This window comes from Enoplosus armatus, chromosome 18 (assembly GCF_043641665.1).
Source record: "Enoplosus armatus isolate fEnoArm2 chromosome 18, fEnoArm2.hap1, whole genome shotgun sequence".
Taxonomy (NCBI): domain Eukaryota; kingdom Metazoa; phylum Chordata; class Actinopteri; order Centrarchiformes; family Enoplosidae; genus Enoplosus; species Enoplosus armatus.
The window spans coordinates 13,191,720-13,213,261 of record NC_092197.1 but is presented as its reverse complement, the minus strand read 5'-3'; the positions used below and the strand labels follow the sequence as shown (position 1 = coordinate 13,213,261).

The 21,542-nt window shown below is 39.6% G+C and overlaps 1 protein-coding gene across 1 annotated transcript in view; it reads right to left on the bottom strand.

Moving 5' to 3' along the window:
• Positions 1-4,433, bottom strand: part of trabd2a (TraB domain containing 2A) — a 56,004-nt gene extending 51,571 nt beyond the window's left edge. Inside the window, exons 1-2 of the mRNA XM_070924429.1 lie at positions 3,718-4,433; positions 1,708-2,268 (exon numbers count right to left, since the gene is read on the bottom strand). Coding sequence (XP_070780530.1) covers positions 1,708-2,268; positions 3,718-3,822 — 666 coding nt within the window. The 5' untranslated portion in view covers positions 3,823-4,433. The remainder of the gene's footprint in view (positions 1-1,707; positions 2,269-3,717) is intronic.
• Positions 4,434-21,542: the final 17,109 nt, after the last annotated feature.

Genomic DNA, 21,542 nt, shown 5'->3' with positions numbered 1-21,542 from the left:
CTAGTGACTCTCACTCATACTCCATGTGTTTACCAAGACATAAACATTGCCATGGGAAATTGATTTCTATTTAACTGCCTATGCACGCAAGTGACAAAAAACATCCATAATTTTACATGTGACTGATTACATATGCTGTATGATTGTTGACATCCCCCATTCTTCCTTTACGACTCAAGAGAAAGCTAATAAAAGTGCTGCTGGGTGGTTTGGGCAGAGACTTATAGTCTGACGGGGCCTGCTTTAAAATAACAACACTTTAAGCTTCTGGATGTTAGGGTAAATGTTCAAGTGTAATCCCCTTAGCTCCTGACCAGCATTAGCAGAAATTCCTCAATAATATGCAACATGATTTCATAGTGACTGCTGCCTTTGAGAGATGTTTGTAATGCTCAAAGGGTCACCAAGGGCCACAGACAGACAGACAGACGGGAAGACAAGGAGACTTAAGTATGCTGGTGTGAGGAACAAGGTTCCTTTTTTTCTGGTGATTTCAGACTTGAGTCATTAGGATCCATTTTTCTTTAATAACAAAGACGGTGGTGGAGCACGGCTGAATGTTTGTACAGCTGATTATTAACACCACACCTTTCTGCACTCCACTAAGCTGTGGGAAAAAGGGGGAAATAGAGAACTACAGGCCAAAAATAAACAAAAATAATGAATCTGAATGTATACATGTGGTCTTTGCCATTTGTATTAGACATTTTAGTCTCTAAAGCTGGTGTTTTTTAGGAGGTGTGAGGCATCTTCAGCAGAGCAGATTTGACAATGAGTTTATTGAAACAACCATAAAAAGTCTTGAGGGTCTTTTTCACCCCCGTTACCGATTCCACCTACCAAACTCAGCCAATACCAATCCGATACCAGCGCTCTGTTAACCTCTCCGTGTAGAAGTGAGTCAGATATGAGTAAGCTAAGGTAAAGCTATAGCTACTAATCTTAACTATGGAGACATTCATACACCAAGATCCTTGTCAGGCTTGTGTAAGTGTGGATTATAGCCTAAGGTTTAGAAGACCGCATCGTTACACTGCTTCAACCTCATAATGACAAACACTCCGTCATGTTCAGCTTGTCTAATACATGTAACACAACATTACTGCTGTAGGATTACTGGTGCTGTGTACAGATACAGACCTTGCTGAAGACCCACTCACTGTCCTCCGTGTGTCCATAAAGCAAAGGCCTCACCTGGACGTAATTAAATGCTTCTGTGTCTCACTTCTTTCCCTCACAAACCAAAACCGACCTGCTACGTCAACGTCACTCCTAAGTGTTTTTAACTCCAGTTGTTAAAACTTTGTTGTTAATTTGTAACATCAGTCCTCCTTCACTGAGCCGTTCTTCTCATCTAGCTTTATTCAAATATGTAATAAAATGTATTTCGTCCATGCAAAGTTTCAAAATAACCTTTTGTAAAAAGTGCAAAGAGTGTCTAAATCTAGTTTAAGGAATATTTGGGGTAAATATTAGCTAATGTTCAAACGGCACTGTCAATACTTTGACAACAAAGGCCTACCACTGTGCTGGCGTTAAAATGCATTTATTGTGAAACACATGCAGGAAGTGGCGTAGGCATATCTGGTCACTGATATCTTGATTTAAGGTCACACAGAAATACAGACCAAACACTGCTGAGAGGGTGCAATGGAAAAACAGGCAAACCTGAGGACTGACCACCAAACAGTACAGTTTCAAACTCACCTGGGAGAAGTTGAGCCCGTTGAGCGGATGGCACTGTTCCTCCACCTTCTCGACAGCCCCCGTCCTCTTCCTCATCCTCTCCGCCTCCTGGGCCAGGTACAAGTCCAGCACTGGCACCCCCCGTGTCTTAATATCTGCCTCAGTTAACGAATTCACCATCAGCATCACCCAAACGGGCCGCTTCCTCTCCCAGTTCCCAGCAATGGCATTGAAGAGGTAGTCCGCGTAGAGTCCCTTCCCTCTCTGGTCCGGAGTCATCCACGAAGGCATCATGAGTTTTACATACTCAAGGTGTCTCTTAAGTCTCCGATAGATGTCTCTGGGCAGGACGTCCTGCAGGTTCTCGCCCTGAGGAAGCAGCTGGCAGCTGGTCAGGGCTGAGATGGTGTAAGGGTCCGTCAGGTCCAGCTCAAAGTAGACGATGTTGCTCTCCTGGAAGGCCTGCTTGGAGTTTTCAGGGATGAAGTCCCAAACACGTGTGTAGGGAACGTGGATTGTACCATAGAAATATGAGGGAGGGTCTCGTTTGATCGTCCACAGGAAGGAGTTTAGGTCAGTTTGCTGGGGGGAAAGACAAGAGGATTAGAAGGGCTGCAACTAATGATTTTCAGTATTGATTCATCTGTTGATTATTTATTATGGCTTCATAGATGTCAGAAAATAGTGTGTTGTCTTCAAGTTGCTTGTTTTTTGTGACCAACTGTTCTAGGCCCAAAGTCATTTGATTGATACAAAAACACTGAAATGCAGAAAATCCTCAGATTTGAGAAGCTGGAAACTGTGAACGTTTGCTTTATGTGATTATCAAAATTGTTGTTGCTTCATTTTCTGTCAATTGACTAAATATTTCAGCAGTAGATATTAGCATGTCAGGACCAAATGATAGGTACAGAGGGGAAAGAGAAAGCAAGAAACAGACAGAAAGAAGAGCGGTGAATTCACAAAAACTGTCTTTTTCACTTAAAAGTCACTTCATGCCGTTTACCTCACATGAACCAACACTGGGCCTGTCTCACGCCAACCAGCAAAACCAGCACTCTGTCTGCAAGAGGCTGTTTATTAGACAGACTGCTAACAGACTGATAATGACTTATTAACAGGCCACTTAGGGCCCAAGTGCCAAACAAACAATACACATGTCAGTGATTGTCAGACTGGGAGCTGAATGTCGTCCTGTTTCTGCTGGATCGGACCTGAAATGGTCCGCGTGAGTTTAGAGAACATGAGTTACAAGTTAAAAACAAAGTGATAAAAGGGAGGTTAAGAAATCTCATTCATTTGTAAAAAAAAAAAATACAACACAACAGGACAGAATAAGCCTTGAATTGATGGCATTTTGTCAAATACACACACATGTATGGACAGTGTGCAAAGACCTGCCTGTGACTCAAAGCCAATACACAAAAGTAGTGCTGAAACAATTGATAGAAAATGAATCATCAGTCATTTTGATAATTGATTTATTCTACATCATTTATCAAGCAAAAAAAAACATTATTAATTATCATTATAACGTGATTATTGGTCAGGAAAAAAAGAGCAATTTGCAGACAGGCTTTGGGCTGTGGGAACTTGTGATGGCCATTTGAATCTGCTTCTCCACATTTTATGAGCTACAGAGTTAATGGATTCATTGAAAGACATAACAAACAGATGAATCAATAATGAAAACAGTCAGTAGTAATTAAATGGTTCCACAGACAAGGCTTTGATTTGACCAATACAATACACTTCATCAGTACAAAGAACCAGTTTAAACGATTAGAGCTCATAAAGAGGTGCAAGTGAACATTGAAAAGTTGGACCAAATAATATGCGGAAAAGGTCAGAAGTATGTGAAACTTCAAAAAGAAGGAAAATGGCACTTTACTCCTTTACTAACACTTTGTACCACAAAATAAAAGATAATGTGGTACTTCTGAGACGTCCAGATACAAAATCATAGTGTATAAAAACCATTATAACGACTTTTTCAACACTTGACAGTGTAATTCCTCCATAATGACTTACTTTCTTGTTGAGCTCGCAGTTGCCGGAGTCCTTCAGCCTCCACTGGTCTGCCCGGACCAGGAGTATCAGACAGGACTGAATGAATGCGCCCACAGTGCCCCGCATCGTAGCTCCCTCCAAAGTGTGCACGGCAGCGTGTGTGTTTGCTTCACAACGTGTTTGCAACAACTATTCCCACAGAAAGCAGGGATGCAGCCTTATTTCCACAGCTCCGGCTCCATGCGGTCTCGTAAGATGAGCTGACAAGTATCCGACAAACCGCCGGACAGAGTCATGCTGGCTGGAGCCTGGACATGGACGCGCTGCTGCGTGTTTCACGTGTGTTAGAGGAGAGAGGAGGAGGAGGAGGTGGTGGTGGTGGTGGTGGTGGTCATTTGAGTTTACGCAGGGTCACATCCCCGAGTTTACGCCGGGCTGCTTGCTCCACACCTCCCTCCCTGCATCGCCCTCTCCGCGGTGTTGTTTTTTTGGTTTTTTTTTGCAAAGTTTGCGCGAGTTCATCCAAAAGTTTGAGGGGGTTTTCGAGCCAAAAATGAGCCAACAGGTCCGCGTCGCGTCAACGCACCTGGAGCCAAAAAGAGGAGTGAAAATCGGGATTATTTTCCTGGCTGTTCTGTTGGTGAGTGTGTGTGACCCTGGTGGTGTGAATGAGCAAACTGCGCCGACGAGTTGCACTTTCCAGAGCAAAGTCTTGAAACCAAAACGTCTCCGCACACTGCTCTGCTCTGTCTGCCAAGTCTGCACTGTGTGTCTGCAGCTCTCTCTCTCTCTCTCTCTCAGACGTGTGTGTGTGTGTGTGAGCATCTCCACTCTACCTACCCCCTAGGTTGCCTGCATACCCCCCCTCCATCTCTGCCTCCCCCTCTCTCTCACACACAGCAGTAATCTGATTAAACGTCACCCCGCCCGCGACACGTAAAGTCTCCATTCACATCATCCATGTCAATAAACAAGGTGTGGAAGCCTGCAGACCATTAGGGCCATTAAGATTTACACTGAGTGCAAGAATGGAGGAATAGGAGCCATCACTAATGCCGATGTGTTATCAATATTTCGCCCGATTAGTAATAGTTTGTGGCCCTGATTTCAGTTCACAGTATCTTTCCCTTCTTTTTATTTTCAGTGTCAGACTGATGGGGTCTCTTGTTGCCCCCCTACAGGAGGCCTGCAGGCAATCAAGGGCAGATCCCGTGGATAGATTATCATGCCCTGCTAGTTAATGCCTTACAAACTGGAGGCATTAACATGAGAAAACCCCGCAATAACAGCGCCTTTACTCAGATCAGCAGACTCCGTGGAGCAGCCGAGACAAGCTCATTCACCATGTGTTAACCAAACGTAGCCTATTCCATAACCTGATCATGTTGTAATTTCGTCCCCACAGACTTCTAAGGACAGACTGCCATACAAATACCAAGCATTGCTCGTCCACGTGGAACATGTGTTTGTAGCCTTTAAAAACTGATGTTTCAGTGGCAAATGTATTTGTTTGCATATTAATTAAGTGAAATACTGTGTTGAAAACAACTTCATTTTTTTGAATATGGGTGTTGTACATAGGAGAGGGAAACGCATTCTGTCCATGATGTATGATGATTGATCACTGTATTTTTGTTCTGTATATTATTCCCATTAGGAGCTGTGTTATAAGCCCATATCTGGGCACTGGTGCATGACACAAGAATGAATCAATTAAAAAAAAAAAGTACAAAACGTAGATCTTGTGAAACCAAAATATATGAGACTGGTGATCTTTTCTTTATCAGAGAGATTTCTGATAATATATGATATTTTGATAAACTTAAACTGTGGAATGGAAATACAGCTGCTCTGTAACCCCGGCCCCTTCAACAGTCACAGCTGTGAAAACCCACTATGTTTGGTCCCACAATTGGGACCCATGATTGTAATGTGACTCTGTTAAAGCTCCCCCTAGTGGAGACATTTGTTTGTACCAACTGTGCTATTGTCCACTCAGTCTTCTCTGTTATGTCCAACTTCAAAGCTGTGGCTGGTCTGTGCTTCGACAACATCGTACTAGGTTCAGTCGTGCCATTTTTTTTTTCAGTTTTCTAACAATGAAGGAGGAAGAGGGGGCAGAAATATGAAAGGGAGGGATGGAAGAACAAAACACAGACAAGAAGAGAGACTCAGAGTTACAGATACAGACTGTGTGATGACTGAGTGATGTCTCGCCAACACATTGGTCTCAAAAGAATCTTTGCTAGAATATTAGTCTCATTCAGTTTCAACTTCTTGATCTTCTTCTCTGTTCACACTCAGTGAGAGGTGAGGTGTTTCTAGCCACCTCTTCAAACTCTCAAATCTTAAAAACTATTACAAGTTGGCTTGTAGATATAAACTTAAATGGTACATGTCTAAAGCTAATTTATCCAAGCTGTTGCTAGATCACAATGAAAGGGTGAAGGAGGACTCGGTGGTGTGTGTTCTGCATCTGTATAAAGGTAAAAAACACCTGCAGCTGCTTCCTCTTTAATGTCTAAAAAGGTTGAGAAGTGTGTTATTTGTGTCGAGGCACACCTGTTCTTTATTTCCATTATCTCGCCCACAGAGGCTATTCTAAATAAATACTCATCCAGCATACATCATCCTCTCCTGCTCTGTGTAGCATCACATATGTCAGAGGTAAACACGTTCACTGCTGCTTTTTTTCTTCATCTTTTATTGTGATTCATGGCAGCAAACTGAAACCAAATATTTTAGCCCTTCACTCAAACTAAACGGGAGATCAGGACAAAGTCTCAGGGTCACGACTCCTCGGATAGTCAGGAATCTACTAACCAGCGCTTCACCTTTGGCAGAGTTTCACTTAAAACCATATGGCACACCAGCATGAAGGGTTGATGATGATAGTTTTAACCTTTAAATTCTGTCAGGTGATACATACACTACAGATGTTTTTGTCTTTCAGTCTGACTGAAGGTCAAGATTATTTTGATTGATAGTTATTTAGTTTTAAAGTGGAGGTTAACTTAAGGTTTGCTTAAACCAGCAGTCCAGGGTTTTGGATGGTAACTCTTTTTCAAATAGATGAAAAGTCCACTTCTTGCTTTTGATGTTTTAGTATCCATTTCCTTATTTGTCTGCGTTTTATTTTGACTGAACTCTGCAACCCTTCACATGCCTGTAAAACTCATTCAAATGATATAAAATCATCTTTAAAGCAACTGAAATTAAGAGCAATCCGTAAATCCATTCCCCCTCCAACATTTTAATGCAGGTCTTATTTTATGAAAGGAAATCTGTTTGAAGCCGGTTATGGGCTCCAGTGACCCCTGTCAATACTGATACTACAGCACATCTGTACATTTCCACTTTAAAGTGGCTCTGTTTGTGAAGATCAAATAGAACTGGGGTCTTCTGAGGGTTTCCGAGCAAACATCTGATTCTGCCTCTTTAGACAGATCTTCAAAAGGATTTCACAATATGGAAATGACCACATATGTTTCATTTTATAAAGACTGGGAGGTGGATGTATTTGATCCTGCCAGGTGACCCATGTAACGCTCTCTGTCTCTTTGGAATAGTAAAGTAAAATAAAAAATAATAGTGACACATATTTCTTGGTTAAACCGGCACATCCAGATTATTTTTTAATGCTTTTAAATTAAGTTTTAACACAGTCCTGATTTCTGGTTGATCAAGCCTCAAGCAAAGCTGGAAAAACATAACTAACAATAAACAAAAAGAGCCTACGTGTGTATGCAAGCATGCAAGTGCTTCCAGATTTCTATCTATAGTTTACAGTATTTGTATGTCTGCATGCACACTCGGTTTACACAGTCCTGATGTTTTTACAATCCTGAAAACAGACCGCAGAAGACAGGACTTTCAGCAAGCCGTGTGCTGGACAGATGTATCCGTTCATTTTACACATGGTCAGAGAAGAGAAGAGAAGCACAACTGTGTTCAGCCTTCCAGTAACAGTTTGACTCCACATGACTCAGTCCATTTACTGATGGTCAGTCATATCCACCACGGTCTGCTTCCTTCACAGCACATTAAACTCTAATTGAAAAGACCTGGCACTAGTATCTGTATGTGTGTGTGTCTGAGGTCAGGTGAAGATATGAGAGATCCCCTCCACATGAGGCCAAATGAAGAGATAGTCAAAAGTTGCACAAAAATGTTCATCTATCGCATGTCTACAATTATCCTCATTTGCATGTTTATGTTATTGCTAAACTTATTGTTTGTTTAGTAGCCTATTATTAGTCTTAGCAGTAGCTACCTTAAATATACAGTCGCTACAGCTTAGCTTAAAGATGGACGAAATGACTAGCATGGCTCTATCTGGTTTTTGTACAGACTAAACCAACAACATAAAACGTGTCAATTAGTGAGCTTAAGGTGCTGGAAGGCTGCTTGTTCTTAAAACAGGCTAGCTGTTTCCATGATTGTTTTCCCTCTGCTCCTGGTCTTTATGCGAACTAAGCTAACCGTCTGCAGTAGCTTCATATTGAACGTATAGATATGAGAGTGGTATTGATGTCCTCTCTGCAAGAAGGTGTAGACTGCGTTTTGCATTCAGCCATATATAATGTCTGATTTTTTTTTTACATTCTACACATAGTGGCTTTCATTTAAAGAAAAGTGTCATTTGGGAATTTCAACATGTTTTATTTTCATCTATTATTGATACAGTATATCTAGCAGTTCAAGAGCTATAGAACAACATTTCAGTACTTGTGTTTCTTGATACATTCATGTCTTAATGGTTTCCTGGTACAAGCCGCACTTGAATAACCTCAATAAACACACTGTTGGATGGTGTCTATAGGTTCAAAGCAGACTGAGAATGTCTTCAGACATCTTCTGCCTACCGTAATGCCCATGGATGCAGAGTTCAGACGATGTCTCCCCCCCAGTGGTTTAAGCAGAATGCATCTCCACCTGGAATACACTCACAACTTTGTTTTTTGTTGTGTATTCAAGCAGACTGCATCATGACTGCAAAAGCAACTGTCTTCATTACAAGGCATGTCTGCTAACATGAATGTGCCGTGTTTCAACACTATACATTCTCAAGGAAAAATTAAGAAAGACTTCCTGAACAGGCAAACTAAAAAGAAAAATATCTATTGCTACCAAATAGTCACTTAGAGACACTTCAGGTTGGTTCATGTTATTTGTCAGTGTAAGGGTTTTTTAAAACAGAGGCATACACAGTAGTGGCTGCCATAACCCAGAGGACATACAATGACCACCTTTTATTCCACTTACGTTGACTGAGCTGCTATCAGGTAGCTTCCTGCTGAAGGAAGTAATCTGGTAATCTCTCACAACCAAAACAGTGACTCAGACATTTTATTGTCACAAGCTACCTTGTATGGAATGTGTTTTACAGACAAATCTTATTCTGTGTAATCTCAGTAAACAGTGACCTCACATTTCCTGTCTCCGAGTTTCCCAAAGTTATTTAGCATTTAGCATCACTACTGGAGCCATTTAAAAAAAGACAGGAGATGGGACCTTTGTAATCATGTCTTTTCTGGTTTTAGAAAAAAAATATATAAACAGTATATAATTATGTAAACCGCATTGATTTTCTGTGTGTGAAATGATAATCTGACCTGACTACACTAATGATATAAATGGTGTTTTTGTGCCGTTTACAGTAATCCTATCTATTCTAATCTGTGACTTCCCAACACAAGCAAACAAACCATCCAGATAACTCAACGTCCGCAAGTTTTAACACACTGACCTTCTAGTTTTAGCAGTGACACAAACCACATGATTGCTGTTTTTGATATTCACAACACATTAAATTATCTGGTTCGTGTAAACATGTACAGTTTCAGATTTCAAAAACAAACATGACATTAACACCGAATGACACACAGAGCAGAAAAGGCATGACTGCACGGTTAGCTGTGATGGAAGTGGTTGTGTGACTGAGCCATTAGTCATGGCATCAAAGCCAAAAAATGGTGTTCATGGTAAAAAGCATTTACTGGAATCCAGGGTGTCCTGGCGGCTCTGCGGGCAGACACACATACCACGTATACACGATCCAAAGGTCTGCTCCCAGCTCCTGTCCTTAATTACCCCCCCCCCACACACACACACACACACACACACCATCATCACCACTACCTTTATTACCAAACATAGTTTTCAGATTTCAGACATTCCAGAAAATGCTATTTTTTTTCATATATTAGGTGTAATTTGTCAAGGAGTATGTTGTGAGATTCTATTTGTCAGAATGTAATTTCAGCACATATAATGATAAAAGCAGCAGGTCATTTGGTTGCTCTCAGTGAATAGGTCATATAACATTTTTTTAAAATTACAATGACAAAATAGAATTTGGATGATAGATGTGTTTGTGTTTCTGTGGGGATCAAAGGCTTGGCAGTTTAAGTCAATGTGCTGCAGTGTAGCTGTATGAACTTTTAGTCTTTTTGTTTGTCCATAATTCCTTTCGCATCCACAGTCATTTTTGCAAGTGTGTACTATTGTAACTACCGCCTGGGTGACTGAAATGAGTCTGCCCAGGCATGTAAGATATAGATCTGAGGTTTATTAATTGGCCTTATTTCAAGGAAAAGCTGCATTCATTCAGCCTCATGTTTTCAACATGAAGCCATAACAATAAAATAAGTATTTTCTTCTCTTTTATTCTTTTCATGTAAGAGTCATCCCTACTGTGGAGCAGATGGACTCAATTAGAGGACAATGCCAAAAGCTGTAACAACTGGCACCCAGCTCATGATGATTATAACCCAATAAATCCATGGGCCAGTGTATCGGTCAGCCTTAGCTTAATGCAGATAAATCAGTATCAGCGTATACGTCGGCCGATAAGTATCAAGAATTGTCAGTGGAGAAATGTCACAGATATGTTTGAGGTAATTTAGACACAGTGTTTCCATTACATAGTTTATAGACCAGAGAGCACTGACATGTTCATGTTGTCCTGCTCAGTACTTCATTTTTTGAACAAAATGTGAAAATGTATATTTGGAACGATATTTTTGATCATAATGACTGTTGACAAAACAATAATTGAAAGCTAAATGCTAAACAAACAATTTTCAATATCCAATTTTAAGTTTTAAATTATATTGTATCCTATTCAGTTTTTCTGTGGTTGTTTTTCTGTCCTGGCGCAAAATTGCAGAGAGGAAAGATGAACAATGTCCTGATGTCCACAACAAAGGACATACCATAGAAAATGAACAATGTTTTTGAAAACAAATGCACTGTCTTTCATCAAATAGACTTATTTTATCTAATAATAATTGAAATACCCAAATCTTAATTGTGCTGGGTCTCAGGAGGTTAAAGGACGTTGTTCTCAGCTACTTTGCATCACACAGCATGAACATGAGTATAAGACTTCACAAGCCATGATACATTCAAGTGTGCAAAGTTACCTGTGCAGTTTGACAGTAGATTTCTTGGTTTATTGGTATATTTGGCATCAAATCACAAACAGACCCAAACAAACCAAACATGTTCAGTTTTGTTCGTTTGATTTTCTGAAAACAAAAACCAGTTAAGATGTGAAATACATCCCGTTTCCAGTTGAGGTCAAAAGTTGATTGCGAGTTGTTTATTGCTCCCAGCCAGTGTTAGGTAAAGAAAAATAATAATTATGTTTCCGACTATTATCATTCCAACTCCACCCTCAGCTTCCAGCCCATTCCAAGGAGACTCTCTCTCTCTTTCTGATGTGCAGTGTGAATGTGTATTCAGATCATTAGTTTTCATGGTGACATGCTTAAATTGACGTGTCAGTTATCTGTCACTGCCAGAGGCTTCAAAGGGCTCAAAACCTTGCATCAAACATTTCTTTCCACTTTCCAAAGAAAGAAAAAGTAGAAATAGAAGTAGAATTCAACTGTGTTTCTGTTATTTCCACTGTACTAATATACAGGTTACAGAAGTGAACCAAATCAAGGATGCTAGTTAGTTAAAGGACCTCATCATGTTCTGCATTAGTACTGCAGCAGACACTAAAGATTGTTAAAAATGGCCAGATACAGAGCTACATTTGAAATGTTCAATAAATTCCCCTTGGGATTATAGCAGTTTATATTCATTAATGATCCGGTCAGAATGAATGGATATTAAGTTATTTTTACCTGCTTTGCAACTCCAGCTGTAAGACAGTCATTCTCATAGAAAGAATTATGAAGTAGTAGAAGTCGTATGAAGGGTCTCGAATTCCAGCCTCTATGCATAAATCAGTGTAGATTACCAAATCATCATCAGGACAAATGTCAGGGTTCTAGCACTTCAAAAAAAGAGAGTCAAATTACATTAAGGACACTCTCCTAAAGCATGTAAATAAGCATTTCAGCAGGGTTTAAAAATGGAAGAAAGCTTGGGGAAGATCACAGAAAAGGTCTAGTAGGTAACAGGTAAAAATAGAGCTGGACCAAATTCCAAATTTTGTGCTACTGTAAAGATGAGCAATGAGGCACAATGAACCTTCTTGCTGTCATATTTGTTTGGATTACGAAATTGAGTCACAACTGTAGGAAACAGGCTGAAATCATTTTTATAAAGAATATTGAAATATTGTTTTTATCCAGATGGTTAGAAGAGTCTTGGAGGATTCTGGAAATACCTTCAAAACAGAGATAATGCATGAGAGGCAAAAATTGTTGCTATAGCTAAGCTAGTTTTTTCCCCCTGCTTCCAGTGTTTGTGCTAAGCTAGGCTACGTTTCTTGGAGCCAGCTCTGTGTTGCATGCACAGAGATGAAATGAATGTCCTCTCCTCTAACTCCTGGTAAGAAAGCAAATAACCATATTTCCCAAAATGAGAATTCCTTTAAGTTGTTGACCATAACATCACTATGCTAAGATGCACAGTTGCTATCAGTTCAGTCAGCAGCCATCACACTTCCTACTGTCTGCTGACTCTGTCTATTCAAGTCCAGAGAACCGACCAAACTTTGGGATTAAATGAAAAGAAATGTTTCAGTGCTGTGTTTGTCCATACAATTGCAATTATCGTGGCTGTCACTGAAAACTAATGGCCCAACAGTATGTGACTCTGGAGTAGGGGCAGAGAAATGGAAGCTATATAATGACTCTCTCTGGCTGTCATGGGTCCATAAATCAGCTGCAGTTGCTACTGTGAAGCCTCACAGAGTTTCTCTGTCTCATCTCTACACCCAACCTCTAATAGACACCTGTCCACGCTCAAAGGATGACTTACCTCACTTCTGCACTCTTTTTCCATTAGGCTTGAACTTCGTCACACCAGAACATTACTTGGGGGGGGGGGGGGGGGTTGCAAAACCAGAATTGGTATTACTGCACAGCAAGAGAGAGAGAGCGAGCATGAAGGGGTGTGAAGGAATGCAGCTGTTCAAACAGCTCTTTGATTTAGTGGTCACGGCGCCCAGTGTGACTCACTCTGGCTCAAACAGCGTGGAGATCACTCAGACGTTCATCCCTCTGGTCTGGTGGTTTTATGCTCTCTGACGGCCTCTGTGTGCCTGCATATGTGTGTATGTGTGTGTGTTTGAAAGAGAGAGAGAATTTAAACAGTATCTGATGCACCTGAACTTGATGACGTGTACATGTGGTAAGTTAAATGCCCACAAAAGTCAACAACAGAGGTAATGTACTAATCCCCCTTATAAACATCTAGAAATAGTTTTAATTGGTATTTCTAAGTTAATTTCATATCACGCACGTTTTTCCTGCAGGTTTATCATGCATGTATCATGAGAAACAAAATGACGATGTCCCACGCATGCAGAAATACCCCACAACCCTGAGAACAAGTCAAACTAAATGGAATGTGTTACAAAATGTAAAAAAAAAAGTGGTGAAAACCATGTAGTAGTTTATTGTTTTTTTCCAGTCAATGATAAAACACTTGCAGTCAAGGCCCCATACCTTTGGAACAACTCTTCTATAACTGTAACTGCGGATTAATGTGCCCTGTGGACTCCTCTTGTAAACAAAGTCTCTGTTTACATTCAGTATTTGTGTGTATCCTTGAGGCCTGACAAACATTTTGAATGCATTTACTTTCTCATAAAACATTTGCAAAGCTGATCATTTTGAAACCTGCACTGTATACATCCACGTTCACCTGCTAGTAGCGGTCGTCTTCCCTGTCTTTGCTGCAGCATTATCACCACCTGTACATCAGTGGAGTCGTGTGAAACCATTGGCAGAATTTATCGCGTCACCTGTGTGCTTGTGCATGAGAATAAACGAAACAGGGGTCCACTCATAAAAAACATAGCTCCATAGCATTACAAGTGGTCAGAAACTCTTTAAACTAGTTATTAGTGTGAAGTGATGTTATCTTGATTTATTTGAGAGTCCACTGTGTTAAGTCCTTTACAGTAGTCCATTGCAGTCAGTTGTTGTTTTAGCTTCAGTTTGATGGTGTCAAGTACAGTAGCTGTTGTAGGACTGTTTATCACGGGGTGTGCATAAATCTTATTGCTATATTTTATTGTTGAGTCTGCTCATGAGCAAGCAGTACACACTGTACATTTTGACAATTTGGCTTGTTATTTTTATATGATTGTTACTGTTTTGTACTGTATCTACACAGCTGTGCATTCGTGTGAGTTATACATGTTATACATTTTTAACCAAAGATAGTTTCTTTCAGTCCCCAGAATGTTTCACATGATGAGAATTGCACATTTTCATGACTATGCCTGAAAAGGAATATGTTTCTATTGAAATTTCCCTCAGTTTTAGGCATTTTTGTTTATTGTCTCAATGCTACATGGCTGATCAGCAAATTGTGCACATTTGGGCATCCAAAATGTACCACTGTCCCAAGTTATGGAAAAGCGATCTAGGTGGTTAAAACTATCACAACAGGAAAAAAGGTTCTGCAAATCCTCCATGCTGTTACTTTACCTGTTCGGCAGGGTTTCAATCTTCTTCTGTCTGCTGACAGGCATGACATTTGATTGTGACATCAAGTTAAAATCAAAGTCAAAATAAAAAAAAAAGTATGGTCTCTGTTTGTCTAAAGGACAGTAGGGTCAAAAGGGAAAAAAAATATGGTTTGCAAAGAAAATACTCTCCTGATTAATGTTTTTAGGTCAATGATTCTGATGTTGAGCGTATCAGTATATCAGAGGGAATTTGACGTGGCGGCATGCCTGAGAATCTGGCTGAAAATGTCAGGCTTCATGTAGGAAAGAAAATCAGATCTGTTCTCCCAGCGACCTCTGTGACCTATAGCTCAATGAGAGGCGTTTTAACAAGCCTGAGAGGAGGCCAGAAACCGGCAGGGATAAATAAATCTTCGTGTCAAATGAAAGAGATTTGTGTCTCAAGAGAAAAAACATCACATCCCTGCTTGGCCTGCATGCTAGCCTTTTATAAACCGCGGCCCTCTTGTACACAGCGGCTGCCAGTCAAACTGCTTGCTTCTCCTCGCTCGCAGGGGTCAATACAATCCAAAGAGCCACTCTGCCTTCCTTTCACTCTCTGACTGTGTCAACGGGCTGAGCATGAGGTTTCACTTTCCCCGGTGCACTTCTCACCTGTGTCTCATTGAAGTCATGCCAAAAATGATCATGTAAAAGTGAAGAGGTTTGCCTGCATGTTGGCTGACACTGAAAGTGCTCTGTGTGTGTGTGTGTGTGTGTGTGTGTGTGTGTGTGTGTGTGTGTGTGTTCAAATCTCAGGTCAGGCTCCAATCCAAAGAGCTCAAACACCACCTGATCTGTGTGTGTCTGATTGTGAGTGTGCATTGGAGTGTGTGCATCAATGAGAGCCTTGTGTTATCAGGCCTCTGCCACCACCCCACCCCCCACCAGTCTGATTGAAATGTAAATTGAAAGTGTCATAAAGCCCATATTGTCAGCCAAATGCTAAGTTATGAAGAAATAATAACAGGCTCTTTCATTAGGGAAATGACAGCTCTCGTTTGCTCTGATTTTCCTCCCGGTGGAATGATTCCGTAATTACTTCAATATTGAGAAACAGAGAGTTGAGGGGAAAAAAACGAAGAAAAAAAACATCTGGGATCAATGACAATATTTTCTTTGGATATCAAAAACAATGTTCTTACTCTGACAGCATTTTGCTGGTACGAGCAACAATGTTCTGTAAAACTGTACAATCTTGCCATTTAGCTGACACAGTCTCCGTGCATTAAAGGTGTCAAACTTTTCTTATTTTTATTAAGGAGGATTCTGTGATTTAGAACAAAGAGAGAGATTCAAATGACAGAAAACTCGATCTATATCCAAGCCACGTAAAGTGAAATTCTCAATATATTCTGATGCTGTACAAGTCTTAGACAGTTGGATAGGTTGGTTGCTTAAGATGAATCAATCTTTACATCAGTAATATTTGAGAGCATGTCTAATGAATCAGACACCCTGTGGTCATGTATGGTGTGGTCAATAACAGTAGAAGAGTTAGGGGCTTTTGTCTGGACCACACGAGTGGAATCGTGTCAGTGCTGCTGGTTGTCCACCCCATTCATAATGTTCCTGACTCACTGTCTGCCTGTGATGTTGTTTTACTTTCTCATCGACTTTCCCTGACCTCATTTTTTTTCTTTGTAGTTGAAATCCTGATGACAAAATGGAGCCAACTATGAAGTTAATGGCAGTCAAAATGTGAGGTGTGAGGTTGAGCTTGTAATTTTGAAGGTTATATGGACACTTGACTTTAAAACTATAATACATACTGACAGACATTTTATCATGACCAGACTGAACATGCAAAGGAGAAGTGATCATGTCTGGTCACTTTTAAAAAAGAGAAGTCAGGTAAAAGTGTCACTTTCCTATTATGCCAATTAACTATTTTATCACCTGAAACTAAACATTTTGGAGACTCAGTACCAGCACTGAACTTCATGTTTCTATCTATTTAAAGTGTGAATGATTTGCTAGCAGCTTTGTAAGACTGTACTCAGTCACATCCCTTCATGCCACAAACAAATTTGCAATTAATAATTGCAATCCGGAGAATGGTCCTGTTTAAGATACCCCAGCCTACTAATGTTCAAACTTGCAAACAACAAAACAAACAGTCAAAGTCAACAATGGACAAAGTAATGATGGGGATAATGGGATAAAGTAAACCATCAGCACATATGACTTGACCCAGGTGTGGACTGTAACCATCATCTCCCCTCCTTTGCGTCAGGCCCAGTGAGAAACCAGAGAGGTGTATTTTTATTGACTCTGGACGTCTGCCGTGAAATGTCAGGAGGAAGCACCCAGAGGCTGAGGTTAGAGAGAGAAAAAAAGAAGCGCTCAGGAATGAAGGATGGGACACTGATACAGGGAAGTTCCTGTGTCCGCAGCCTCGAGGGGCATCCAGGCTTCATTTCCCAGGCAGGGCTGTGTTAGTGTGTGCACGCGAACGTTCAGTTCATAAGAGAAGCAGGACCTGAAAATCAGAATCATGATCCATAGCTAATACAGAGCTATGACAGAATAGTACTCTAAGACCAAAGATAGGATGGTGGATTAGCTATTATTAGTTTCATTGATAAGCATAATTTACCATTAACTGCAACTTAAAAGTCAAGCCTAATTCTGCATTATAGATAAGAGAATCATGTATATCTTGGTTTGTAGGGTATTTTCAGGACACATCAAATCTGAATCACTTCTCCCATCCCATCTCCCTTCCATGCCTGACTCAGATACTGTTTCATCTGTCTGATGGTCTAATGAAAGCAAAGAAGCACTGCACTGGAAGGGGTTTAATGAAGCAGCTGATGAAAGGGTTCAAATTCACTACAGGCCTAAACTTGAATTGTTTAGTTTTTGTGTTATTTGCTACGTAAAGATTGCTTGTGTGCCACACTTCTGGGGATGACTCTTACCTGCCCCCCAAGGTCTTTGTCCTCTCCTTCTGAAGTGTGATGTGTTTTATTTTATAAATCTGTGCTCTTACCTCTTATAGTTTGTTTCAAGTCAGCTGGGGAATCTCTTCCTGTGAGTGAAACCAATCTTCCTGGATGTGGATGGATCTGTGCAGCTAGGCCATTGCTACTGGATTAGAGTCGGTGACGCTTTAACCACAAAAACGATTTTTTGGGTCCACTTGGGGGCAGCAAAAACAAGTTGTGAACACAACATTGACATATTATCACATATTAAGTTGATATGGCAATCCAATATTCACTCTCTTTTAGCTCTGTTGTTGGTCTCTACCAACTCCTGAGGGAAACATCTGGCTCTTCAGCTGCTAAATGCTCCACTGTTTTCACCAGCAGCACTAACTGTGTCTGCCTGCTGTTTGGTGCTGAGCATGTAGGCCAAGTGAACAGTGGGTTTTTATAGCTTTTTCTCTGAAAACGGCTGCCTGCTGCGGCAAAAAATGACACTATGAGAGCAAGGAGAGTGAACAAACAGTCAACCATGTTTCTCAACTGGGTAACCAGCAGGCTGCCATCTTTGTTTTGCTTCGAAAACAGGCGCAACCAGGAAAATGGGTTAAAAATATCATCCGAAAGCTTAGATGAGTCTTTGAGGATTCTGAAAATACATTCATAACAGTATGCATTTTTTTTTTTTTCCAAACATCGCCGGTTAATTATTCTTTACAGAAACTAATGGTTACCTCGGTGACCCGAATGTGCGCTAACACACGTGGCACAAACTGGGGTTACAGGCTGATCAGCTAACTAATGAGCTGAAGTTCACTATAAAGGTCCGTAAAGCCAAGGGGAGCTGCAGATTGAGTTGATAATTCTCTGTAGGTTCATCACTATGAGCAATATTTATTATAAAAATATTGCTTTAATTAAACCTATTAATTGTGTGCAAATAATGCATAGATTAATTTAAGCCCAGAGTTTGATTTTAGTTTGTGTGTCCACCTTAAACAAAGTTAACCTATGAAACCAGACACAAGAAGCAACTCAGGATGTGTGCAGTATCTGATAACATGAGAAAATTTTATGTCAAAATTAGAAAACAGAGAAGCAGCCTGTTTTATACAAGCTTTATTTACAATGTTATTTCCAAGTTTTGCAGTGTAGGAAGCACATTTTTCATCAATAGGTCCTTATTGGACAGATGCTATATGAAATCCATCTAACTAGACATGAGTTTTATTTTCTCATTCTCAAATGGCCAGACACCTCCGCTACCACTGTCACATAAAGTATGTAAATAGTGTGTTTGTATACAAGCAATATAAAACTTGGCAAATGGAAGGTTATTTGCTACTTCAATAGGTAAATAAAAGTTTGCCAATGAGTAAAAAAATACAGCAAACACTGCATGCTTAGGGATAGATTCTGACCTGTTAACAGCCTCGTGTTGTTTGTTCCATCTCTCTAATACACTTATGACTGGCCCACAGTGCAGTTAGCAGTCAAGTAACACCAGGGAACACTGGGGACTCATTTTAGCTTAGGCATGTAAGTAACACATCACGTTTTGACATGAGTTTTGTAAAGATTACTACAATCCTCATCCAGTATATTGTTCTCAAACATGAATATTAAGGAAATGTTTTGGGTTATAGCTTGAACAGTACATCAAGATGTCACCTTTCTGCCTTTATTGAGAAGAAATTAGCATTAATAAAGTCTGAAAAAGGCCCAAACTAGCTGGCTTCTGAAATCACTTTCTCTGGTTATATTACTCTAACGCCCTTGTGATGATCCCCCAGTACTCATAATTTGCCAGTAATATGAAGTATATACACAGACACATATAAGCAACAAAATACAGTGGCTGACTTGATGGGGGATAAAAGGGGACAACACAATATGCTTTCTCTTAGGGAGATTAAATAACAAAAGAAATGATTCCCCTAACATCCCTGATATAAATGTAAACAACCACAATGTGGATGTGTTCCATTATATACAGATTTCTTACCAAACCAATGACTAATGGGGATGGACGGTTAAAAGAGTTCTGTGTAATATAACTTACAGCTCAAACTGTGAATGTTAATGGCATGTGGTTTACAAAACACGGCTTTGGACAGAAACACATACAGAACTGGACAAAACCAATTTACTTTGCAACTGAATTTATACGGCAAATGTTATTTCACCACTCACTTCTGGAAAACAAATGTATTTGATGCCTAAATGTAGAATCAGGTTTGTACTTGTTTAGTCAAGATACGTTGATGCAATTACACATGCATACCCAACAGCTAATGAGCCTTTTCCCACAAACAAGGCCCCAGTCTCTGTTGCCGTCACTAAAACACTGGAAAATATGATCATTTGCAGGGTCACAGTAAATTCACCAACAACCCAGTGAATTAAAAGTGAAAAATGTGCTTTTTTTGTTAATGAGAAAACATTCATTTTCAAACATGACAAGTTTCTTAGCGCAGTCACTTTCTAAGAAACTCCTCTTCCTGAAAAGACCGGAGGTAAATGTAGCCTTGCACCGTTTTCTCCATTTTATGCTGATCTGAGTCGACACAGTTAATATAACAATATAACTTTGTGTCATTTTCATTAGATGGAGACAAACACTGCACCATTTCAAACCATCTCCTCCTTTTGTTGCATAAGACGAGTATTTAACAGTATTTTGATGTTGTATGGAAACTTCACATCCATTGTAACAGTTTAAGTGGTGATATAATAATACTATTAATATAATAAAAAAAATGTAACAACACTGCTGTACAAGCGGCAAAAGAATAAATAAGCCATTAAGATAAAAATGCACTGCATGAATTAAACCAAGGTTACACAATATAACAATGATGAGTAAAATGGGTTAAAAAAAAAACAGAAGAAAAGCCCTCATTAAGCCAACTTTAACTAAACAATGCACGTTTTTTGTCAGGAAATTTATCACGTGGATGAGATTAAAGCTCATCTCAGACTCTTTTTTCCTCTTTTCAAATAATACAATAGAGCTGTTCTTGAAAGGCGGCATGCCTTGATGCCTTTCATCCTAAAAAGACCAGCCAGTCTTTTTTTTTTTATATCATATTTTAAACAAAGGCACTAAATTGGAGGATTCAACCATCTCTCTCATTTGAAAAATGTATGCACTTATGCCTATAATATGCATAAATCCTTAGGTCCAGGTGTCTCTCACCCTTTTTCTCAACTTATTTTTCATAACCTCTGGAAATAAAATTTAAAGGATTTTAAAAGCTACACAAAATGTACAATATGACTTACAGCAACAATAGGTTAAGTTTTCCTATGACTAATACTATAATCCGTGTCTTATAACTCAAGTCTTTTGTATTGTGGTTAAAACTGCTTGTTTAAGCAGTCAACTTCTTCCATGAACAAATGTTGCCAAAAAACTTTTCACATAACCAAACAAACAAAACACTGAAATGCTGTAAAACGATTGCATGATTACTATGGGTTTCCTGGTGTGAACTCTTTTGAAATGGATTGAATTGAGGGTTTGATCTGAGATCGTTTCAGTGGTTTCCCTTTCTACATTTTTAAAATAGTTAGCCCTTTCAATCCAACCAAATGAATGTACTGTACATTAGCCTACGTAAGCTAATGTACAGTTTCATATCCTTATTTTTTAATACTTTTTCAGGCAATGAATCAAATTAGCCTTTACGTGTGATGATAAAATGTATTAAATGTGACAAAAAGGAATTTTAGCAGAGTCTCTTGCTTTTGGCTAAATTACACCACAGGTTATTTGCTACTTAATGAAATAACATAGTAGTCAATTACAATATAGCCAACATCAGAAACAGTATATAAATGTGCATTTTATAGAGAAATAGACGCTACGCTGACATTAAATCTACAAAATAAATGCAAGTAGGCTTAATGGGGGCTTTTATCCTGTATAAAAGCATATCAGTAACATGTTATTCATTTAAAAACAGTTCCTACTGCAAACTGTCCAAAAGCCT